Source organism: Lichenostomus cassidix, chromosome 6, assembly GCF_008360975.1.
Source record: "Lichenostomus cassidix isolate B80296 chromosome 6, HeHo_3.0, whole genome shotgun sequence".
Taxonomy (NCBI): domain Eukaryota; kingdom Metazoa; phylum Chordata; class Aves; order Passeriformes; family Meliphagidae; genus Lichenostomus; species Lichenostomus cassidix.
The window spans coordinates 31,567,013-31,591,676 of NC_139487.1; the positions used below are offsets into that span (position 1 = coordinate 31,567,013).

At 48.8% G+C, this 24,664-nt stretch overlaps 1 protein-coding gene across 4 annotated transcripts in view; it reads left to right on the plus strand.

Moving 5' to 3' along the window:
* Positions 1-24,664, plus strand: part of COL13A1 (collagen type XIII alpha 1 chain) — a 61,167-nt gene that overhangs the window by 9,621 nt on the left and 26,882 nt on the right. For 3 of the 4 annotated variants that reach the window (XM_085064335.1, XM_085064336.1, XM_085064334.1), the window contains 20 exons: positions 428-454; positions 563-589; positions 877-903; positions 4,658-4,723; positions 8,244-8,360; positions 8,794-8,835; positions 9,714-9,740; positions 10,475-10,510; positions 11,783-11,845; positions 12,442-12,468; positions 16,237-16,281; positions 18,000-18,032; positions 18,594-18,620; positions 19,234-19,296; positions 21,116-21,169; positions 22,209-22,295; positions 22,751-22,804; positions 23,016-23,060; positions 23,654-23,722; positions 24,315-24,338. In XM_085064335.1, coding sequence (XP_084920461.1) covers positions 428-454; positions 563-589; positions 877-903; positions 4,658-4,723; positions 8,244-8,360; positions 8,794-8,835; positions 9,714-9,740; positions 10,475-10,510; positions 11,783-11,845; positions 12,442-12,468; positions 16,237-16,281; positions 18,000-18,032; positions 18,594-18,620; positions 19,234-19,296; positions 21,116-21,169; positions 22,209-22,295; positions 22,751-22,804; positions 23,016-23,060; positions 23,654-23,722; positions 24,315-24,338 — 960 coding nt within the window. Of the gene's footprint in view, positions 1-427; positions 455-562; positions 590-876; positions 904-2,901; positions 2,959-4,657; positions 4,724-8,243; positions 8,361-8,793; positions 8,836-9,713; positions 9,741-10,474; positions 10,511-11,782; positions 11,846-12,441; positions 12,469-16,236; positions 16,282-17,999; positions 18,033-18,593; positions 18,621-19,233; positions 19,297-21,115; positions 21,170-22,208; positions 22,296-22,750; positions 22,805-23,015; positions 23,061-23,653; positions 23,723-24,314; positions 24,339-24,664 lie in introns of all 4 variants that reach the window. The other variant, XM_085064337.1, reaches the window with a different exon arrangement.

Consider the following 24,664-nt stretch of genomic DNA (forward strand, 5'->3'; position numbering starts at 1 on the left):
CTAATTCTGTAATTCTGTTTTCTGAGTCTGAGTGTCAGTATAGCCCTCTGGCAAGCACATGTTGAAGATCCCTCTCCCCACTCCCCTGTTGCACAATCCCAGCTCAGGCTTCAGTCCTGGCTGCTTCTGGTTCCATCCCAGTGCGTCGGCTGAGGAGACGCTCTGTCAGCTGAGGTCCTGGGAACAATAAGGGTGTGTTTTCCTGATGATTTTTCCCCTCTCCTTTTAATATTTCCCCCCTGTGGTTCAGCCAGAGCATGTGTGCATTTTCACTCCTCCAGAGTAACAAAGGGAACCCAGATCTCTCTTGGGAATTTTCTTCACAATCGTTTTTAAAAGCTCAGTTTTTTTCACCTCCTTGATATGCTGTCTTCTTGTCACTGTTAATGGAAAACCATCCTATGTTAAATTCTATGTTTCTTTGAAGGGTGCTGCAGGTCCCAGGGGACAACCTGTAAGTATCTCATCCATATCCTCTCTCTCTCCCCCTAATTCCTTTCCCCTTGTATTCACTGAACTCCTTCATTTACTGAGGCCTTTTTTGGTCACTTTTCTTTTATAGGGACCTCCAGGACAAAAGGGAGAAAAGGTAATTTCAACGGGAGCCATGTTAAAAATTAAATTAAAAGAGAGGAAGGGACTTGGTGGACTTGGTGCTGGTCGACCTGACTGTGAGTTAGGAGTTCAGCAAGAGCAGAGGGCCTGGGGGATTGGAGACAGGAGGCAGGGTGCTTATCAGGTGTAAATTAGCATAACTGTTCTGAAGTTGATAGAGTCACAATGATTTACACCTTCTGGATCTGACCCTGCATGCCTATTTTGGTCCCCTCTGTTTGTGGTTTAAACTCTTTCCTTTTTAATCCCCATCTCTCACAGGGTCAGTGTGCAGAGTACCCGCACAGGGTAAGTCATTAGTGTTATTATCCTCTGTCCCGTGCCTTCCTGCATGCTAATCCTCCTTCGTTTGACTGGCTTTTTGTTGGAAGTAGAGATCATTTCATTAACAAGATGCATCATCTGGGCCCCAGGGCAGTGCTTGGCTGATTGATGTCTTTCACAGAAAAGCAGCAGATAAGGTTTTCCAGGAAGGATGTTGGATCTCCGGTCTGCTGCCCACCAGAACTCACCCCTAGATAGCTGCTGTCAATTCTGCTTCCTGGAGACCTGTGCTTTTGTGCTGGAGAGGGGAAGCCCCATGTTGTCACCCCAAAACCTAATGAAACCTGGAGTTTCTGGAGGAGTGGAGATCACCCACTGACTCCTTGTGCTGCTTCCACAGCCTCTGCTGTGATTGTGTGGCCAGGAGCAGTGTGGGGTTTTCAGACTTGGAGAAAACTGTCATCAGTGCTCCCTTTTTCTTCTCCCTCATGCTGGTGTCATCCCTGCATAGAGGCAAGGGGAAGGATTGTGCTCTCTGCCTGAGGGTAACCCTGCACCCCCTGGCCATGGTGCTCTGACAGGTCCCCAGTGAGTTGGTCCCCATGATGGTCCCCAAGCCTGGTGGACTTTCTGCCTGCAAGGAAGAGGCTGAGAGGGAGAGTTGATGCCAGCAACTGTTTAATGAAAGCCAGTATTTTGCCCTACTTGCCTCTTCATCCTGGCCTGGCCAGCATGTGCTGCAGCCAAGAGCGGAGAGAGTACATCATGGGGTTTGAGGGGATTTAACCAGTTCTAAAAACAACCAGAGTGCTGAAAATCCACTGGAAATGCATTGGAACGACATCATATGAAGTGCCTGGAATTTGTAATCTGGGTGTACAGGGAGACAGGCTTAAGAGCTTTCTGTTTATTTTTGATGGTCCTCTGGATAATCAGCTGGGCTCTGGTCCCTGGCCCGGAGGGAGCAGGGTTGGAGCAGCAGAGCCACTGGAGAGAGAGCTCAGCTGGCAGCAAGGGAGAAGGAGGCCGTGGGTATGTGCCAGTGCCCCGTGCAATAACAGCCCGTCAGCTGTGTTTATTTAGTGAGCCGGCTCACTGGATTGTTATGTTAAAAAGAAGCCAACAGCACTGGTCACCCGAGCAGTGTCCTGAGTTCCTGTTACAGCCCTTGACTCTGACTGTCCCCAGTGCTCAAGGTGAAAAGCAGTGGCAGGACCCAAAGCAGCACTGGGAAGGTAGCTGGTGCCTTCCTGGAAGTAGCCTGGGCTCAGGCCTGGTGGCAAAGACACACTGGTCTGGTGAGTCAGGGATGTAGGGTGACTGATGAGCTGCAGGACTGTGACAGCGGGGAAAAGCCTCACATCCTAGCAATGTTTCCTTGGCTCTTATGGAGATACTTTTGGTCTCATGAGGCACCAAGCTCAACATTATAAAAAGCCCATGAGTTGTTTAAGGCTGAGACATGCTCACAGGAAGGGTGACTGTCCTCAGATCAACTCAAGGACAGGCTGTCCTGAACTGCAAGTTCAGGGAGCCAGAGGCACAGATCAGCCAGCAGAGGTGCAGATTTTTTTTCTTCCTCCCTGAATGAAAATTAGGATGAGACTTGTTGCAAAAATGTGACACTGCTGACCAAATTGCAATTTATTCTTGCTTTTCTGTTTGACAAGGTTCTTTGTCAGATGTTCTGGATAGGGAAATGAAAACAAGTGTCCTGAAAAACCAGGGATGTTGTTTCAGTTTTGTTTCACATTTGTTTTCTTAGGAAGGAAGTACAAGGTTAGGGTATGTATCTTGGCCCTTGTAGTTTCCTATTTTTTTGTCTGTATGAGTCTATATGGCCTGTGCTGCTGAGGGATGAGCCCAGGCATTGGGGCTGCCCATTTGGGGTGAGATGGCTGCTCAAGCTGCTCTGAAGTGCCACTCAGGGAAAAGTGGGGACCAGCCATGCTCCATTTGCCCTGAGAAATGCTGTTTGTCTAACTGACCCTGTTTGTGTCATGTGTCTTCACTGTTCCCCAGGAATACCTAAGTACCACCCTTGCAGCCCTGCGCTCTAACCAGATCCTTACGCTGAAGGTTTGTGGGTAGTGGTCTGATGGGACCCAGTTCTGATGCAAAGGCTCAAGGATGTGGATCCAATATTGCACGCTGCCTGCTGAAAAAACTTTCCATTGGGACATGGGGAGCAGGGCAAGAGTTGGGTGGGGAAGTGCCTTCAGGTTTCCTCTCTAAACTCTCCACTTGCACCTGAATCCATTGCAGGGTCTTGCCTCTGTTTTCAGGACTACTTTTCTCCAGTTTCCTCCTTATCCTTTCCAGAATCCTCTCTCAACTTCTCTGTAAGCTGCATAATGTTTCAGATACCCTTTGGTGCTTGAGCAGCCAGGCAAAGCCAGCTTAGCTGGCTCTCCTGAGCTGTGTGACCTCCTGCACTGTCTTTTAGAAAGAGGAAGTTTGCCTTTGGATTAAATCAGCCCAGCTGAATTTCCAGTAGCACTTGTTTTGGAGTGATAGCTTGTGGCTGTCTGGATTTGTGTGTTTGAACACAACCATCTGATCATGATGCTGCAATATTGGGTTACCACTTCTCTTTGCAACAGGACTGGATCCTTGCCTTCACTGCACACATGAAGGACAATGCTAAAAGGGAATAAAATGTGCTGCTTAGAAGTGTGTGGTTTCTGTGGAGGGAGACCTGTGGGCACACCTCTGGAATCTGAGTGCACAGCTCCTGTGGGGAAATGTCACACACTGGAAATGGGCACGTTTTTGTGCCTGAGCACAGAAAGCCTCTCTCACTTCTCCCTATGTAAATCAAGAGCAGCTTCAATGGAAAACTGATAGGAACAGGAAAGTGGATCAGGCCAGAGCAGCATTCCTGGGCCTGGAGCCAGCATGGTGGGTGCCAGGGTGACAGCAGCATGCATGCAAGTGGAAACTGGATACAGCAAAAGGATGAACAAATGCTCCTGAGCTTTAGTGCATTTGATTTCTGTGTGTCCGGGTCAGCTTTGTGCCCTAAGGCAGCATTGCTGGCTATAAGCAGTCAGAGGGTGATGATACTGTTGAGCAAGGAAAAACAAAGCACAGGCTGCCAAGGCAATGCCCTGCTTAGGACTCCAGCTCCAAGGCCTAGTTCTTCTCTCTTGGTCATGGTGGTTGTGTCTGCCCTGCTAAGTGAACCACACCAGGACCTGTGTTGACTCCAGCTAGCCTCTCTCCCCTCCCTTCCACACCCGGAGGAAGGATGAGACCTGGTGATACACCAGGTTTCTTGTAAGGAGACTAGAAAACTGCACTTGGAAAACTTGGACAAAATTGTAATTTTGATAGTTGCCCCAAATCTGATGATAAGAAGTTAAGGTAAATGGTCCTATCACTGGAGACCCTAGAAGAACGAGTGAGGGGATGTCTTGCAGTGAACACTGCTGAAGGAGATCAGCGGAGCTGGGTCAAAAATTCCCTGGGTAAGTGCTATTTCTGAGCAGAGGGAGGTGTAAAAGCCCTGTACAGTGGGAACACTGGGATGATGAGTGGCCACCCCACATCTGCCAGGCTGGCACCTGGCAAATGCCCCTGTGAGCAGCACGGAGGAACTCAGAGGTCTGCCAGCAGGTACCTGCACTCTGCCAGCTCTGCGCCACTCTCACACTGGGCTTTATTTTCATGGCAATCTCTCTGTTCCCCTCTTCTTTGTTCTCTCCCCTGGCTGCTCTCTGACTCTCGATGCCCTAATGGCCTCCTTTGCCCTGCGACCTTCTGGTTTGATCTTCAGCTGTTGCCTCTCCTCAATTCTGTGCGGCTGGCTCCACCTCCGGTCATAAAGAGACGCACTTTCCAGGTAGAATTCTCCTCCTTGTTGCCTGTTTCTAAGCTTATCCTGATGCTTGCAATTAATCAGCTTGCTACCTGTCTTTCTTCCCCTGCAGAGGGGTTTCCAAGAGTTTCAGGCAGAGCTGAGGGACTTTCTTTAAAGCGGAGGAAATCTTTGATGTGATAATGTTGCTAAAAAGAAATGCAGTGAAGCCAGTTTTTTAAACTAAAAGAAATGGGCCATGAAGCTGTTCTTTGGGCTGTCGACAAGCAGCCTCCTCCCTTAAGGAGTCAGTTCCTGCATATTCAATCTCCAGAAGAGGTTGGAAGCCTCTTGCTGAAATGCATCTTATGTCTGTGAAATTTAACTGAGATGAATGAATAGGCAAACGCTTCTTCTAAGGGTAAGTCTAGTCTGAGGCACTTGGGGAAATGTGTTTAAATAAGCTCTTAGAATGGTTTCATTAAATTGCATTAAATCTTTGTGTAAACCAAAGTTTATTTTGGTTTCCAGGGCCATAATTCATGTTTAGTTTATTTTGGGAATGAATTAATAAAGTGAATTACGGACTATGAATAGTGAATAAGAGTGTCCATAGTCAGAGTTCATGTGGCTTTTAATGAGCCCACTTTATGCTCCCTCATTCCATCAATTGGGATTAGCTTTCCTGTGTGGACAAACCGCTGCAATTACCCCGCTGAAGTGTGCTGGGCACTCTATTAAGTGGCTGGGTTTTGTCACCCTGCTGCCTGTCTAGACAGCTGGATGCTAGCAGGGAACTGGAGGGTGCAAGAGACCTTTACCGTGATGTGTCTGGTCCTTGCCTGGCACTGGACAAATCCTGACCTTACCACTTGAGCCCGTGGTTTCAGTTCTGTTCCTGTTGATTCAGCATTTGCACCACACAGAGCCCCATGGATTGCACTGTTTGCCCTTTAAAGTGACAGTCTGGAGAGCCAGGCCAAGGACTGACCTCTTGGGAAGGCTTTGAAAGCTGAAGTTCCTCTCCAGGATGAAGTGGGAAACTTGAATAGCTGCCCTACGTCCTGTCGTCAGCCAGGGCTGCAAATTCCCTCTGTCCGCAGAGGAAAACTTCACCGGAGAGTTTTGCCATGATCTGTTTTGCCTTTGCTGTATTCATTCTCTCAATGCAACAGGGTGTAATCTGCTCCTACAGATCTGCCAGCACCAGGCAATTCCAGTAGCCCAGCCTATGAATACTAAGAAAAACAGTGAGGCTGCAAAATGGATGTTAGTTCCAGCGCCTAGAAGAGGAAAAACCTGCTGCTACCTCTGAGTATATCAGCAGGAGCACTTTGCCCAAGGGCTGGAGCATAACTGAGACATGGGTTGAGTGGGGTCCTGCATGAGGAGGCTGAGCAATGCATTGCTGGGGCGTAGTCTGGGTGGCTGGCTGGTGTTTAAAAGAACTGAAAAATAGCTCCAGTTGACAGCTAAAAATATAGAATGACATCTGAGGAAAATGACACCTGATCTCCTACTTATTGTATCCACTTACTGTCCATTTAGCTCTGTGGGGGTCGTTTTGTGCTGAACACATTAATAAGACTATAATGATGTGGTAAGAACACTTTGTGTGTTTAGGGATCTGCAAGGACAGGCACTTGCCTAGAGAAAGCCTGCTGTGTCCAAGAGATGAAAGTGAGGGTGATGCGAACGGGACTCTTCCAGCCACTCCATGTGCTGGGACAGGGCTCCTGCTCTTCCCAGCTCCCTGTCCCCTGCCAGCACCCCTTTCCAGAGCCATGCTGCATTTTAGTGCCCTACATCTGGAGCATGGACTGGGTTGGCAGAGCTGAGGAGGGAATAGAGGAGGGAGAGCCAAACTGAGATGGGCAAAGCCCCCTTTGCCTTCCCATGGTGCACCCATGCTTGGGGGTGCTGTAAGATGCAGTGAGGAGGGAGGAAAGTCTTGGAAGCTGGAATGAGAGGTCAAGGCAAGAGGAAATCTAGAAATACATTACGGTTTCCTCCCAACATCTTTATTAGATGCAAATTACCTTCCATATTTAAAAGCTATGAGACATCCTATTTACAGGATGGTTAAATAGCACTGAGTATGGAGGATAAGGAAGCCTAGAAAAGAATCTGCATTCCCTTGCAAGGGCCACAGGGTAAATGAAGGTCTACTTAAACAGGGAAAAGCAAGTGCACCCATGCTGCCTGGCCCAGCAGGCTTCCCAGTGTGGGCTGCGGGTTGGGCGGTGAGGCACAGGAAAAGGGCTGTTGCGCCACACATGACTGAGCTTCTCGTGAGCCTGGCCCTCGTGTTGGAAATTTTCTTTTAAATAGAGCTCATGGCAGAAACGATGAAATTTGCAGCTTATTACTTTAATTTATCATTCTAAATAAAGCAAACATCCCTCTATCTGCATGTTTTACTAAAGGCAGCCAGGATAAACCGCACACTTAGTAGGAACACAGGCAGGGGACAGATTTCATGCATTTTCCTCCACTGTATAAGGCTGTAGAGAGGATAAATGCAGTGGAGACCCAACTGCACACCCATTGACTTTTAATTGAGAAACAGCTATGGCTGATTTTTAGCTTCCCGTGGATCCACCAAGGAAAGTTTTTCAAATTTAAATTGGATCACTAGCAGTAGGCTGTCATGGTATTTTATCTAGGGAGGTGAGCCTAATAGGCGAACAGCTTAGCACGGGTGCCATAGTGCCTTAGAAGCTCGCTGAATTCATCAGTTATAGATCAGCAGTCTGGTATTCAAACGTGGTGCTTCCAACCCACTGTCTCCTCAGCACCGCTTGATGCCACGTCCAGGTCCTTTGGGCCAGATGACATTGCTGAGGCATGAGCCACAGCCACCGAATGGCTACTGTGCGGCCTGGGGAGGAACCGGCTCAAACGGCTCCGTTTCAGAGAGCTGAAAATGGCAGGTGGCTCAGCACGCACTGCCTTGTTAAATCTTAGAAAAAACAGGCTCTGCCTGGCGTACATGGGCCTGCCTTGGGTGGGCTCCAGGAATGCCATGATGATCGTGTTATTTTCTTTTGGCTTTGTGGCATTTCTACTTTTGGTCCTTGGCAAACAGAGGGAGTGTTGTCCAATAAATATAGTATGGGGGAAAAATAGGCTGAGGTAAGACACTGTGGCTCTGTCTGGAAGTGCCAGTGTGGTCACAGGAGGCTTTGCTTCACATGTGACTGTCAGGAGCTTTGGAAAGCCTTAGAGACTCAAGAGATGTCAGTCCTTGACACATAAATTTTACTTGACTGACTCAGTGAAGAAAAAGGTATCTTCGGACTGCTCTGTCATCACTAGGTCTCTTTAGAAGAGAGCTCTGATCAGGTGGCCTCAGATGTCTTTGCAAACCATAGGGTGCTGGCTCCTGCTTTCCAGGCTCTCCTTAGTAGGGCTCTCCATCACTCTTGGAAACTTCTCCTGGCAGTGACCTGGGACTTGCCTCTATCTCATCTGCTTCAGCCAGGCTGGCCTGCCTCGGGCCCTTGGGGTGGCAGTGTGAAGGGTTTGCTCTGCCAGCTGATAACTCTTGCTTTACAAACTGCAGGGTGAGCAAGGACAAGCGGGGATCCAAGGTCCCCCGGGGCCCCCTGGTCCACCAGGGCCTGCTGGACCAGCTGGACCCAAAGGAATCCCAGGACATCCTGGGCCAATTGGACCCCCTGTAAGTCCTTACCAAACCCCAAATCCTTCTGCTTCCCCTTCCCCTAGGGCTCAGGCAGTTTCCTCTGGCCTCTGTTGCCTCTGGTGAAGCTGAAATAGCCACAGACAGGAGACCTGCAGAGAATGTGGATATGTGGGGAGGAAGAAGGGGAGTGAGAGGGAAGGTGGAAATGTGCATTGGGCACTGCTGCTATCTAGACACACAGTGGGTGACACCAGGCTCATTTCCTCAGCCCCTGCAGATCGCCCCAGGGAGGAAGTAATATGTGGGGTGTAATTGTCATGCTCCCTGCCAGCCCCTTGAAGTCCTGTCCCTGTCCTAGCAAGCAGCCAAGGAGGGTGGGAACAGAAGCACCACTTATACAATAATACCATTGCTAAATGGCAGGGCACTGGACAGAAAATCCTGCTAATGTACCTCTCTCTCACAACAGGGCAGAGCAGGAGAACCTGGGAAGCCTGGCAGAGATGGAAAGGTGGGTACCAGAAACCAGCTCCATTCCTGGGAGTTGCAGGGGGAGCCAGGGCATGCTGGCTCTGGAGCTTCCAAATCAAAGGAAAACTCCAGAAAGGAGTTTCCATCTCAAAAGAGTTTTCAGGGCCTGCTAGCAGGACAAGCGGGTCTTGTCCCTGGAAGCAAAAGCACCTCTCCACACAAAACACAGGGGTCAGGGATCCTGAAAACATCTCATCTCTCTCTGAGAAATCTTCATCTGTCTCAGAGGAGCCAAGGACAGGATGGCTAAACACTTGAATTGCCAAAACAGGCAACATCAAGGGTGGTACAGGCATCAGAGCATATCGAGAGTAGTTTTCTCCTCCTGCCTGCTCACATGCAGCTTCTGCATAGATATTTTATTTATTTATATTTACACACGCAGATATCTGGTATGCTTCACTGTTCATATCAGGTAAATTGTTTGGTTATTTCCCATTTAAAGACACAAGTGGTTTGTTTGTTAATATATTCTCTCCGTTTAGCTTGCCAGAGGAAGCTGCGAATGCCTGATTTACTCCAGAGCTGCAGAGTGGGCTGGGAACAAGTTCCCCCAGCAAGGCAGAGAAACAGAAAATATTCTGGAACATAATACATTAGGTCAAAGCAGCTTTTTGGTCTTCAGATTCAGCAAGATCAAACTGGGAGGGATGGAGCACTATGGGCATGAATTTATTTGGCTGTGTGCGCTAACATAGTATTCATCTACATAGAGGATAGATTGGGGGTGTTTGAACTCAGCAGCGTGAATCTCTAAGGGGTGTTTCAAACCAAGGCAGCCAGCATCTCCCGTCACCCTGCTGTCCATGTAATGTCTACATTTTTCAACCCCAGTGTCTGTTTTGATTTTATCCACAGGGCTTACCTGGGCCTCCTGGACCAAAGGTGAGAACTTCTCACTTCGCTTAGAGGTGTAGAAAGATGATGAACAGAGGTGGACTCTCCTGGCAAGGACAGATGTGTACATTTTGATGGATGGAGGAGGGGTAAAAGAGGTTACATCAAATAGCTGAGAAAGATTTCTAACCCAGCTCAGCATTGCCTCTGGGGCCTGCCCGTGTGCTGACTCATGGGTTTTGTCCAGGCGACACGTCTGAGTTGCATCTTGACTGAGCCAGGCACGCCTCATCAGCCCATCTTGCAAAATTGTTTGCCACACACAGCTTTATTGGCTTCTTCCATTCTCAAAGCATTTCACAGCGCTTCAGGAATGGATTTTGCAATGGTATTGTTAACTCTGCCACGGTTTCCCATTTATTCGCTTGCCAAAGTGCAAGGGAGGGGATGGTTGTTGTTGTTTTTCAGCTGCAGCCACCCACCCTAATTTGTTTTTATCTGAGATATGTAGCCAGGGTGAGGAGATAGGACCCATGGAGCTGGGACACACAGCTGACATGTGTTACTTGGCTGCCAGGGTTTTCCTGTCGGGGCTCAGCCCAGTGCAGGTAGTGCTGACCTGTGGGTCTCAAGAGTCAGGAGCTCAGTGGAGTCACTCTGAGCACGACGTGAATTTTTCCCATGGAATGCTCTGCTATCCCAACAATACCCCAGGGAAAAGGGCAGAGATTTGTCCTTCTCAGGCCAAGCCTCACTTTCTTTTGTCTTTTTGCCTTTTGCAGGGAGACACTGGAATTCAGGGATACCCTGGCAGAAAGGTAAGAAGGGAAGCTCCAATATGTCAAATGAATTAAGTGTACTGATGCTTTGTGCAGTCATGGCTGAAAATCTATGGACTACTCTGGAGTGTCCTGAGGTTCTCTGCTCGTGTTGGACATGGATCTACTGGATCCACTGCTGTCACCCCTGTAAGGGCAGCCTGGGTCCAGAGGTATCTTTAACTCTCCAGTAGCTACAGAGCAGATGTCTTGCTGAGTGTGTGTGCCTCTCTACATCCACTTCCAGGCTGAAATGCACTTCCTGTGCATCCAGACCCAAACAGGAGGCTGGAAAGGGCCAAATCCGTGGCTATTGCTCTCTGAGATACAGGAAAGAGTCAATCCTGCTCCAGGTTAAAAGGCAGAAACTGCCAATGCCCGAATGCCTTCAGCAGCAGCTGATTAACAGCAGGGCTGTCAAGCCCGGAGGGTGTAATGAAGAGACAGAAAGAGAGACAGGGGAAAGACACAAAAGAAGATCAAAGGGGAGAGAGGGAATGAAGAGATACTGCTAAAGAGATGTCAGCTGGAGAAGGGGAAGGTGAATGTTCCCAGCAGGAAGGAGTCCTGTGTCCCCTGTTATCTCCACATTGCTTTATGGGTGCTCTGCAAGCAAAATGGCAAGACCTGAGAGCTTTTTAATTAGCTCTGTATAAACTGAGAAGTTTTTGTTATGTCAGGAAGTGGAAATTATAGCCCCTGCAGACCACAGCCCAGTCCTGCAGACAGACACAATTTATTGCCCCTTCTCCCAGTGAACCATCGGATTTTCCATTAGGAGCCCATCCTGTTCTGTGTGCGTGGGGCAGGCAGCTCTCAGCAGCGACCTCACAGTGAGGGCCTCTCCGACCAGTTCCTTTTACATGAAACAACTTGTCTGGCTAATTCACTTCCTGCATAGAGCCTGCATGGATCTTGGAAGGGTGAGCCCAAGGTCGTGACCTTTCTCTGGGAAAGCTGGAAAGCATGGATGAAAGTAGGGGACCCAGTCCTAACGGGAAGGGAAAAGAAGGCTAAATGTTGAGGAAAGTTGTTAACTCAGGATATGGGACTGCTCCCTTCACTCCGTACATTTCACACACTGAGTATCATTCCTGATGCAGAATGGTGCTCCTCTCTCAGAGAGACCCAGGGGTAGGCTGGTGTGTGTGTGAGACCCCTTCTGTGTGGGACATCCCTCTCACACCTCTGCTGACCTTTCTGGCAATCCACAGCTCCTTTTCTTGCTGCTGTGTTTGCTTCTTGCACTGTTTTCTTTCTTCTCTTCCTCAGGGTGAGGTGGGTGAGTCAGGCCTGCCTGGTGCCCATGGCCTCCCTGGAGCCTCTGGCCCCAAGGTAACCCTTAAACTCAAGTCAGTGGGGGCATCTCCCAGGGGCAGATAAGTGGCACAAGCCTATCCTAAAGGGATGTCGGGGACCAGGGGCTGGAGGCAGTTCTCTAGAGCCTGGAATCAACCATGTAGACAGGAACACTCGTTCCTGTGTAAGGGGTCTGGGCAATTGTTGGCCAAGGTAATTCCATGCTGTCCTGAACCAGAACCTACACAGTCCCCCATTAGAGAAAAAAACTGACCCAGCCTTTAGAGGCTTTTGCAACAGGGCTGTGAAAATGAGGGTACTCTGGACCATGAAATGTTTTGGTGGTTTCTACACCCATATAATGTAGAAAAGCATTAGTATGGGCAACCTCCAGCATTCACTCCAGAGACCTAAACTGCCTTTGCATTCCCTGGGAGGGGTACAGCCAGTGCTTGGCTGGTACCATGTTGCTGTCAGAAGAATTGGAGTGCTGGGGTTGCATTTATCGCACCCCTCTTTTGGCTACTTTCCCTTTGTCCCTTGCTGTTACAATTGAACTGCTTGCTTGGTTTCTCTTTATGTTCACTCTCCCTCTCTCTGTTTCCTTCCCTTCTCTCTCCTTTGCTGGGCAGGGTGAAAAAGGGGATGCTGGCATAAAGGTAGGCATGAAAAATATGTTTTTCTAATGCACAGTAGATCACCTGGGAGATACTGCTCCTTGGGCTGATGGATTGTAAGGGGAAGTGGGGTCTGAGGCAGCTCTGTGGGGTATTTGATGGAGTACACATCTGTGCTCTGATTAACCACAGACAGGCACTCCAAGCTCAGGCAATAAAAGCAGCCTTTATCCGTTTGGTGGAATTCGATTCTTACCAAAGGCATTTCTTTGACTATGAAGCTTGCTGGTGATTTGTTGCATCTCTCTATTTGATGGGCTAGGTTGGGGTTTCCTCATAAAATCTGGTTAGCTGACGCATCAAATCCACTCAAACTCTGCGATTCAGGCTGAGGTTTGGCTCCAGCTTTTCTGTCTGTTTCTGGACACTTTTTACAGGCTCATGTGGTCTGTGCCCAGATGTTATCTATTTGACTGAAATTTACTGTACCCATATATTTAAAGTATATTACTCAATGTAGACTGTGCTTAAAACATTACAACATTGGCAAGTGTTCATGGCAGTCAGAGCACACTGTGTCATGCTATACATCTTAAACATCGTGAGGAAAGACTGGTCCTGTAATATTTGGAAAGGCATTAACAGTGACACGTACATTTCAAGTATTTAGTGTGTGGCATGCAGCTCATTTATCGTGCAGCACATACACTTTCTATATCTTTTCCATCTGGGTGGATTACTGTTTGAAGAGAGAAAAGGCCCCTTCAGAGTTTACCAGGGATGCTTTACTTGGAGTTTAAAGAAATGTTCTTTGGGAATGCAGGCTCTGGGCTCATAGTTGAATAGAATAGCAGTGATTGTCTTCCTGCAAGAAAACAATACATTCTGGGAAATATTGCAGTGCATGTAGAGTCCAAAGGTTCCCTGTGTCCATCTCAACATCAGTGTAATTCCATCAAGAACAAAGGTATCACTCCTGTTTGTGCCACTGTGAATGAAGGTGGAATTGCACCTTGAACTGATGTGTTTTGGGGGCTTGGAGTTTGCTGCTCTCTCGACAGCAGGTCTCCCAGTAAGCTGAATGGAAGCCCTGAAGTCAGAGTGCGGCCTGGGAGGGAGAAAAGGCTGAAAGGAGAAGCTGTGTTTTATCCCTTCTTAAACTCCAGTGTTTCACTGCTAGCAGACACCTGTTTTGCTCATGTCCATGTACAAGGACTAACCAGCCCTTCATTTGGGCTCTGGCAAAGGAGAAATCTCCAGGTATTGCAGTGATATCTCAGGGTCATGCCACTCTTCCCTGACTCGGGGCCACCCTGGAGACATGGTCTTGCTACTTGGCCCTTTATTCATCCCACTTCAGGAAGAGTGGAGATGAAACCCACCACACTTTTTGTGATACTAAATTGCAGCTCCAAAGGGCCACCTCCCCAGTTCCAAAGCAGCACCTTCTTTCGCACACAGACTTCCATTTGTTATTGTCAGGATCACTTTTCTTTTGACTTCCTTTCTTTTTGCTTAGAGGATTTGAAAGGGAAGTGCAGACATACTCTTAAATCAGCAACCAGACCTCACCCAGTAACAGCTCCTGAATGTCCGACAGCACATGCATTTGTTGTCTTTGGAAATTGGTTCTCTCTGTTGTCCTCCCACCTAGGAGGATTGTTTGGGACTCTGGGAGACTTAATTCTTCCAGCTTTGGATCCAATTACCTGGACTAGACTTCACCTTCCCTTTGCCTTCAGGAGCCCTGAACAAACACTATGATTCACAGTTTAGCTGTAGTTGCCAATTTTGCATGGAAAATCACTGCTTTAGCTGGCAGTGAAGAATATTTCAGGCTCGAAGAGGCTTGCTAGTATCACACAGATACTACCAAGTCCATTTAACCACCTCTCCCCATCCAGTGGCAAATGCAGCACAACCTAGATTCTCTCAACGGTTTTCTTCTGTGGCCACCATTTGTACTCTGATCTTGTAGGGATATAAATCTTTGTCCCATAAAGGTCATTAGGCAGTGATTGTGATCACCTGGGCTGCTTAACTGAGCATTTGACTCGAGGTCCCCAGCCTTTCACATTCAGCTTCACTTACGTTTTCTTACTTTTTTCCTGAAAAATCCATAGGATGAGGCTTTTTCTCATGCTCTGGGGAAGGCGCCATAAAGAAAGTGCCCACAGCCCTTCTCAAGAAACCCCTTATAATTTCTCTCTCACAGCAAAGAGCAAATATGAAGGGTGTCTGCTTTAATTGGTAGCTAATGAGCTGATTAGACGAGGTATCACTGGCACCCACTGGGGATAAAGTTGCTCACACCAGGTGGAGGAGAGTGTGAGGTCTCTGTGTGGAGGGGAGAGGTATAGCCAGGCTCTTTCAGACATTGGAGAGGCTTTTCCTGAATCAGCATGAAGCTCAGGAGAGCTGGGAGATGCTACTGTTTGCCTTCCTGAAGCCCCCTGGGAAGCTGTGCTGGATGTTTTGCCTTTTGTACCCACCTTTGGTGATGTTTCCCAGCTCCTGGCTTGGCTGCACCATTCCAGTTCTGCTTTTGGTGGGCAGCTGCTGCTGCCTGGCTACGGCACCCTGTGCAGCTCTGAGGACACCAGGGGATCACAAAGGGATCAGCCCAGCGGGTACTCGCTGCTCTACAATGGCTTTCAAACACATAAGGGTTTAAAGATGTTCTGGAGAGTTGTTTTTCCTGCTTTTTTTCCTGGCGCTGGGTTTCTTTCTGCTCCTCAGTAGCACGGTGTCACGTTTGTTGCTGCCCTCTTTAATTAGCTCTAGTGCCTGTGTGATCTCGCCGCTGCCGGGGGCTGTGCCAGCGTCGTCAGGAGACACAGTGCAGGGTGGTTGCTCTAAGTTGCCCCTCTGGGGGGGTTAGTCTGCTCCCTCTCACCGAGGGGGCTTTGCTTTTGCGGGGCTAATTAATTAAACAGCTCTTCAGACGGGCAGTTCTTCCAGGAAAGTCTCTGGGATGGGGAATTACTGTCACAGGCTGGGCTGCCCTATGGGGATGGTCTCTGCAAGCAGGGTGGGTGTCTCCCAGTAGAAAGCATCGGTCTTGAGAGAGCAGCCCCCATTCTCCAGAACAAAGCATTCCTAATTACTGCTGAAAATAGGGTAGTTAAGTAGGCTGTGTAGGGCAGGAGGAGCCCACACCAGGTCATGTATATTATGGTATTGGAAGATATTTTACAAAATACAGTTCACAGGATGCTGTAATTACAAAAAAAAAAAATCTTAAAAAGAAAAACAGCAACAACCAAAAAAAAAACCCAAAAAAACCCCCAAAAAACCCAAACAAAAAAACCCCCGAAAATCCCCCACATATATCCCTGCTGAATAGCCCTTCCAAGGAAGCACTAAACACCCAGAACAAAATGACAGCAGTGTGCAGATTGCCTGAAGATGTTTTATTTTCCAGTTATCACCAGACAAAATTCAGGCTAACAGCATAAAGCAGCCCTTAAATTCTCTGTCTCTCCAGATAAGTTTGTTCATCCCATAGTCACTGCAGGCTGAGTGCTTCCCTGTGCCCTGAAGTATGCTGTGACATGGGATGTGGTAGCAGGATGCCGAGGCTGTGGCACTCTAGTGGGTCCTGCTGTAAGTAACAGGCTTGAGAAGTGCCACTGGTGGGAAATGGCCCCACCTAGGACAGTCAGCTTGATGAGAGTCAGGTGGGGGAAATGGTGCTGACCTCACTCAGGAGGGTTTCTCATCACCTGTGCCCTGGCCACTCCTCACTGAGCCCTGGGAGGACTCATCTCCTGTCTCTTGCTATCTCTGTGTGTCTTGCTCTGCTTCCAGGGGGAGAGAGGCATGCCAGGGCTGCCAGGAAGACATGGCTCCAAGGTACCTTGTAACCAGAGGAGTGATGCTTGTTTGCCTGATGTCACCCATAGCACTCGACTGCCCCTGATGCACAGGGATTTGTGTGTGTCTGTTGGTCAGTGACTGTCCTCAGCTGAATTATTTATGCTTCTAAGTTGCAAAATACTGGGCCTAACTTATGAAGGCAATGATGGGAGAAGTGTTTTACAGAGCAAATGGCATGCCCAGTCTGATGCTGACTTGCAACATCAGGATCTTAATGCTTTATGCCAGTGAGAGCAGCCAGTTGCTGGTGTTTGTAGGGAATTGGTAAATTGGGGGTCCCAGATGGCCACTGCAGATACGTGTTAGCCCAGCTGGGATAAGCAGGGCAGCCCAAGTGGGAACCTGGACTGCTGCAACGATGAATCAGGGTCAGTGTGTGAGCAACCCCGCATGTCTGCGCATTGCAGTTGAAGGGTAAATACTAGAAAATAGCATCATCTGCATTCGCTGCTGTTTGAAGGATGAAAAATGAGTAACAGGCATCCCAAGGCACTGCGAAGGCCTAACCAAAGCCACTTGCTGCACGTTATCCCTTTCATGACTCTAGCCCGTATTCACTAAAACCTACTGACCCTGAGACAATCTGGAATGCTTTTTCCCCCCATTTATTGCATAGAATCCCTGATCTCCATCTTCTGTCCTTGTGTTTTTTAGCTTTTGTCCCTGATTTCTGTTTCAGAAAGCTGAGAGGTATGATCCTGCTGCTCTCTGGCACCCCACTCCTCCTTGTTTGAACTTTTCCAAGCTCTTTTCACTTTGAACCTGGTTCCCAGTCTTGGTTCACTGCCTCATATGCTACATCCCAACCCCTCACATTTCCCAACTTCTAACACCACTTCACTCCCTCCCTTCTCCTTAGTTATCCCTCGCACTTGCTTTTGTAACTGGACCTTTTCACCAGGACCTAACTAATCCTAACACAGGGTATACAGAGATTTCAGAGCAGACAGTTGACAGGGATAATCCACTTTTTGCATCAGTGCTGTCGAGGGAAATGTGACAGTCCCTGTGGGAGCAGCTGCCTCCTGGGCTCCGAGGCACCTGTCTCAGATGACAGGGCAGGCTGGACTCCATGGTCCTGTGGCCCTGGCTTGCTCTGCACTGCAGAATGACACCTGAATTGCAATGCTTGGAAGTCTGTTTTTCCCCCTAAGGTGTCTGGCTTCAGAGCTTTCCGGAAAACATTTTATTGAAGGGTTTGTCTTCTGTGATAGAAACAGAATGAGGGAGAATAGCAAGGCCAGAGTTCTGGGGTATGAGCTGGCCTTTCTTGGGATGCTTCAGCTGGAGTACCTGGGCTCAAGCCCTGAGGTGGGGGTTTGGTCCTTGCTCTGTCTTGGCATTCCTAAGTTATTTGGCACTGTTCTGCTTGTTGGCCTTTGCTTCACTTGTAGGACTAAAACCAGGGGCGGTGGGGGTGGTGGTGGAAATCTGTTTGTCTTGACTGAGTTGTCCTCATGATGCCTGCCTTTGGAAGAGCTTTCTGGAATGCAGAGCCACTGCCATAGGTGAACAACTGCTTAGGGAATGAGGACGTGTGCTGTGTGGTGTTACAGCATTTACTTCTGAGCTGTGGAAAGGAAAATATGTGGATTTTTGCATTTTTAGTTTCACCTGATATTGTTTAGTTTTTTAAAAAACGTATGCCCGAATAATTTCAAACAAGGCGTTCCTGTCTTTCCTCTCTCTGCCAGGGCGCTCCTGGGATGGCCGCCGCAGGGATGAAGGTCAGTTTTACACTGCAATGCCTTAGGTTGGGCACGGGCTGTAGCTAGGAGCAAGGCGCTAGAAAGTGGTCGGACAGCTCCCACTAAAGGGGAATATCAGAACTGCCGTGGCTTTGGCAGAGGTGCTAGACCTGTCTCCAGACGCGTCCCTGCTACCCAGCAGCGAGTCTGGTGAACTCGCTTCATCACAGCCTCCTGCAGCTGCACCCGCAGCAGTGCTCTGCTCCTGTCCACACAAATCCCTTCGTACCCGCAGATGAGTCTTGTCTTACTATGCTCCTTTGTATCTGGTAAATGTCTTGAAGTACTGTAACGTGGTTACTCAATTTTATAGAAGCCCTGAGTCTGAGGTTAGTTGGTTTCTTACAGCAGCCTGAGAGCTGGCTAATGAAGATAAAACAAGATCCAGGCACAAAAATGCGCAACTGAAGCACTGCCGTGCCCTTACTTACAAGTGCAAGGCCCTTATAGATGAATGTTCTTTTCTCCATTCTGATAGCTCTAGAACGATTTGTGCTCTCCCTCATTTTTCACTTTATTTTCCTGTCTCTTTCTCACCAGGGTGAGCCTGGGACTCCAGGAGAAAAGGTACTTTCAGAAGGTTTTGCTCTGAGCCTGCACTTCTGGTTGGTTTGTGTATTTTTCCTCTCCCAGAGCAGCTGAGGGAGCTGAGGAATAGCTCTGTACTTCCCAGTACCCGCATCCAGGTCCTAATGTCACCTGCCACTCCAAGCAAAATGGTGGTAGGAGACAGTGATACCAAAAGAGGGACCGAGAACTGCAAATATTCCCATTCTTTGCTCATGTCTGCATCAGTGGGAATACCTTTCAGTTGCCTTCCTCCTTTCCTCCCTACTCCACAAGATATGCACAGCACACTTTGCTTAGCAAGTAGATTCCCTCTGCCCCTTCCCTTGTCCCCCTTCTGCCTCCCAGTACTTCTGTGCCCCACAGAAGCCTTCCCATGCCCCTGCAGGGGGCTGTTCTGCTGTGCACTGTATGAGCTGCCCTGGGCAGTTTCCCCATCTCAGTGTAGCGTGACCTGGTTTGAGTTCCCAAGGCCCCATGCCTCTCCATCGTGGAGCAGGCGGCTTGGTTTCGGAGCAGCTGGCTCCTCTTGTTTGAGGCTCGCTGGGTTATGTTACAGCATGTGACAGCCGTGTAACAGACACATTCTCTGTCTCTTTTCTTCCCCACGAAGGGAGATCCTGGAGTCCCAGGGAGGATGGGCCCCCCAGGTTTGCCAGGGAAGAGGGGGCAGCGGGTAGGACATTGCGTGTTTGGGCTGGGTGTCCTGGCAGGGCTGTGCTGTGTACCCTGCGAGTGGGAGCTGCCGGGAGCCTGCCGTGTGCTGCATTACCGTGCTTGCAGGGGATTATGTGTCCTTTGCTGCCTCTTGCCCCCTTGGTGAAGTGTGTTTGCGTGTTCCTGCTTGCAGGAGGTGGGGGCTGGTGGCAGGCAGGGCAGCATGAGATGCCTGGGATGTAGTCTTGTCCCGGGAACGATTAAGGACAGTGCTGCATCTTTTGACTCCAGAAATAACACCCTAAACAGGGATTCGGTAATCTGACCTCCCTCCTCAAGAAATCCACTGCTTTACACCCTAGTTCTGGCAGCACAGGATGTTTTCAGTAGCTCTTGTGGCTATGTGTATTCAGAACAGTCCTTGAATGAAAAGTGGGGTACCAAGGCAGAAACAGGGATTCACTGAGGCCTGGGACAGGATTAGCAATTACATCTTTACACCCAGTGCCAAACATTTTCCTTGGGTATGAGGTCCAGAAAATATTTTCTCTCTTTCCAGGGAGAGAAGCATTAATTTAGAGCAGCAATGTGCATGCTCTGGCTGGGAAAGAAAGCTGGGGGAGCCTTACAGGTGGCTGGAAGCCAAATTACCTTGGAGAAAGGGGTCACTGCACTCTAGAATTGCCTGACAAAAAGATTGTTGCTAGTTAATTATTTTCTAGAGAGCCACCAGTGCATGTCTGTTCCTGGAGCATTGATGCAAGTCCCCTGCATGTCAGATGTGTTCCCTTGAGCTCTGATGAGCAGCACCAGCCTCTGCAGGCCAGCAGCATGGCTCCAGGAGCCATTGTGGAGAGAGCTGGGCACCTGTGGGGGAAAAGAGGGTTTGAATTGTCCTGTGTAATCTGTACAAGTTGCTGTGTCTTGGAGCTGTGGGCATTGTGGCTAAAAACACACCTTTCCCTGGTGATACATTTAAAACATCTCTGCAATATCTCTGTCCTGGCAAAATGTGGACTCCCAAACAGGACACTGTACCTGGAAACCATGGGTTTAGCAGCTGGGTGGAATAGTCTGAAGAGAACTTAACTTCGACACAAAGACCAGTAATTGAACTTCAATGTTCAAAATATGGCCCAGGTGTCATGGTGAACTGAGCAAAGCCACTTCACCAAGGGAATGCTGGATGCTCTCCATTGCTCACTGCCTGTGGCATCCTCCCCGCTCCACAGTGCCTCACACAGGAGCTCAGCCTGCAGCTCTCCAGGCATCATTTTGCACCATCAGCTGCTGTCTTTGCCATTTTTGCCACTCCTGCCTTTACTGCTTTTCCATGACCAGTGCGTGTCACAGAGCTTGGCTGCCAGCTGAGATGCTGCGCTGCTTGGGTATTTGTAAGAGCATGATGAGTCTGGGATTTGGAACTAGGGAAGAGGAGCAGGGCATGGAGAAAGTCCTGCACTCCAACTAAAATTCACCCTGGGCAACAGCTTCTGTGGGTAAATGGATCAGGGAAAGTCTGTGCAGAAGAACTGATAAGGAGAAGGGTTTAGCAGACCAGAGGGATAAAGAAGACACACAGGGGAGACTCCGGATCCCTTTCCCATTCACCTTTCTTTGGAGAGAAATGGCAATGACCTGCAGAGATAATCAGAAGGTTGGATGAAAACATTCAGTGTCTTGAGCTGGTACTCCTCAAGGAGCATGCCTTGTCTATGCCCAAAATAAAGTTCCTAGGGAAGGGAAAGAGGGTGTGAAGCCAAGAACAGCTCCATTTGGCTGCTCCTCTAGGATGCAGAGCATGCAGTCAGCCCTGACCATGTCTGTTTTGCCAACAGGGTGAGAAGGGACGAGCTGGTGACCCTGGTCTTCCTGGACTCCCCGGCCCAAAGGTTTGTCTCTTTCCTGAATTTTTTTTTTTTGGGGGGTGGGGCTGCTATCACCCTTTTTCCTCCCTCCCTCCTGTGCACAGCTCACACACTCTTTTCTGACTCTGGCAGTGTGTTCTGTGCTGCTCAGCTGGGTATCATCCCCAGCCAGGGATGTGAGTAGAGCACACAAAAGATGCCTTTTTGTGAGGGATTGCATGCCCTCATGCTGCAATGAGGGAGGTGGTGGTCCTGGGAGCAGGACTACAGCATCATGGTCTAGTAGTTCCCCTTTAAAGCCATGACCTTAGATGTAACATGGCATTTCAGCATCTGTCCTGCTCCAAGATCCATGTGTGATGAGGAAATGGGCTTTTTGGGATCTGCACTGCTGTGCTCTGAGTTGGAGAGTAGCTTTGTGCTTGGAGAGACCCAGGGCAAGTCAGCTAAAGCTAAGCCCTGAAACTGGCTTTTTCCAAATGTGCTGAGATTTTCAGATAGAAATAACACCTTTCAAATCAGACTTGCACAGGGTGCTTTTCCTTTGGGAAAGGGGGCAGTGCAGTGAATGCCAGTGGCCATTCCAGGAAGGGATGAGGGTGTAATGGGAAAGTTTTCCTGTTACTGCATTACTATCTGCTCTGTGCAAAGAACATGGTGTGCAGGGCTGAGTGGCTTCTGACTACAGCTCCAGAGGGAGATATTCCAAAAGAAGCCGTCATCAGGTGGTTTAATCAGCTCAGTTTCAACAGCAGAAGAACACAGTGTTCAAAGGGAGGCTGGGGATGAGGTCTGTCCACAGGCTGCTTTATGTTGCCCTGGGGATTAAGTGCCGTGCTGCAGCCAAGCTGGCAGGGCTCCACAAGGACCCTCAGGCAGGACCATTCTGGCCTGGTCCCCAGCCAGCTTCTGCCTCTGGAGCAGTGCCTCTCTGGGCTATCAAGAGCCCAGCTGGTGGATCTTGTCTTGGGCCATGTCTCTCTGAGCCAATATTTTGGCAAGTGAAGTTACAGAGATGCAGAGTCTGGACTGAGACACGTGGCTTGTTCTTCTTTGCAAACAGGGAGAGAAGGGAATTGCTGAGAATGCCTTGGTGGGAGCTAAAGGAGAACCTGGCCCTCCAGGTCTGCCTGGACCCCCTGGACCAAAGGTGAGGGATTTTTCCTTCATGGGATCGTGTGTTGTGAGGGACTGTGCCCACCACAAGGTGTGTAGGAAGGAGCAAAGGATGTATTCATTTGTGCCCCCCTCTGATTACCTGAGGAAGAGATTTCAGGTTCTGCAGAGTGTTTTAGTACTGTTGTTTTATATGCTGCAGGTGAGAGAATTTGTGAACTGTTTTTGGAAGGAAAATACCCTTCTTGTGCTCAAATAATTTCACTTGAGGCTCTGTGAGAAACCAGCCTGAACACTCCCTCTGCACTGGGTGGAACAGAAGGGTGCCTGGTGGGCAGTCATGGCAGGAGATTTGGGCTACCTGAAGAGGAGGGGGCACGGCATGGGTTGCTTGGCTAGTTCTTCCTCCTGGAAATGCAAAGCCTGCAGTGAAGTTGCACCCCCTCCACACAGCACAAATCCATCCCTTATCCTTTCTCTTCCTGTCAGGGAGAAGCTGGTGATGTTGGCCGGCCTGGTGCTGCAGGGTCACAGGGAGAAAAGGTACGGAGTGCTTCTGCACAGCCCAGCTCCAGGTTCTGAGGTTCAGTAGCTGCAGATTTGTTCCTGTGTGTACAAAACTTTGCTTAAAAGGAGATTTTTAAATCAAGCTGTCTAGCCCAGACTATTTCAGAGAACCACCAGAAGATGATTCCTGGCGTTCAAGGAAGTGAAGGGGAAAGGCTTTGCTAAAACTGTGATCTTCCTGTTTCAGGGGGAACGTGGTTCACCAGGAGACCAGGGACCCATAGGCCCAAGGGTAGGTATTCCTTCACTTATAGAGAGTTATGGCTTTTCAGAGGGATCTAAGGGTAGTGGGACCACACTGACAGTCAGATTAGGTCTTGCTGTCACTGAAAGTACTCATAGCTGGGCAGCAGCTAAGTTTGAGACAGGCGCTTTCCCGACTCCCTATCATCACCCCTACATTAGAGGAAAAGTCTCCCAAGCCATCTCAGGGTGGCTCATTTGTAGGAGGAGGGGGTTTGGACATCCCAGTCTGCACTCAGCCTACGAGAAAACGGCAACAAGAGGGTTGGTGCATTCCCAAGTCTAACAATTGGTCAAACAATCCAGTTTTCTAATCCAACAATCCTGGATTCTGGCCTCAACTTCACCTCTCCCTAGACCTGCCAGCATTTATGGTCATGACATAGTGATCTGAGCTGAGCTGACTACAATTCTGTAGAATTTCCTGCACTGCAGAAGCTTTCTTTAATAAATGAAAAACTGGACACTCATGAAATGGACCCCTCTGAATCCCCTGCCCCTTTTTTCAGAGTGAGCCACAGCTCTGAGCAACCCAAGGGAAGGGCAATCCCAGCCCCTGGATAAATACTTGGTATTTTGCAGGGCCCCAAAGGAGAGCCTGGAAAAGATGAAATGATGGACTATGATGGGAACATCAGTGAAGCTCTCCAGGTGAGTAACTGCCCTCCTGTCCTGTGAGGTGACTGCTGGATGCTCTAGTACTTCCCAGGGGATACAGAGAGCTGGGAACAATGTAGATCTGCTTCCTTGGCAGTAGCAACAAAGGGAAGCACTTGGTTGTGCCATAGTCCCCTTCATCCCACAGCTCACTGGATGTAGTGTTTTGGTAAATACCTGTGCACCTGGTTGGGCTGATGTATCAACACTGGTGGATGTAGAGGTCCCTTGGAGTGACCCATGATGTGGGGTGGGTGGTGAATAAAGTCACCAAAGCTTCCTCACAAGCGTGTGCAGATGAAGTGCAGTGAGTGAGTAGCTGTCCCCAGCTCCGAGTTGGGTTCCACTGGGAAAAAGGGGAAATTGTAGAATAAGAGCTCTGTGGGATGCAGAGTAAGTTTTTTTTGTTTTACTCTTTGGCTTTTTTTTTTTTTTTTCTTTTTTCTTAGTAGTTTTTAGGCTCCTTGCTCATTTGGGATAGTGTGACATAAGTGGACAGCAAACCAACTCCAGGAAAAAGCTTAGTTTTCCAAAGGCTGTTTTCTTTTTTTATTTTAATTTTATTTTTTTAACCTTTTTCCTCTAGGAAATACGAACTTTGGCCTTGATGGTGAGTTGCTGTCTTTGCTGTGGAGTTTTACACAAGTAGCCATATGTCCATCCTAAGCAGATGGACTGACAATTTGGGTGCAGCAAAAACACTTGGTCTTTGCCATTGGGAGCTAAAGGTGGGGCAACCAACAGCTGAAAGAAGAGCTCATCTTGCCTTCTGATGTTGGCACTTGGATTCTAATAATGACTTTCATCTCTCTGCTTTAAGAGGTAATACATGCTGCTCAGAGCAGGGAGTGCTTAGAAGGAGCAGGGAAGGGCAACTGTCAGGCCTCTCCATTCCTCAGCTTCACAATAAAATATGATTTTAGGAATCCCTTGGAA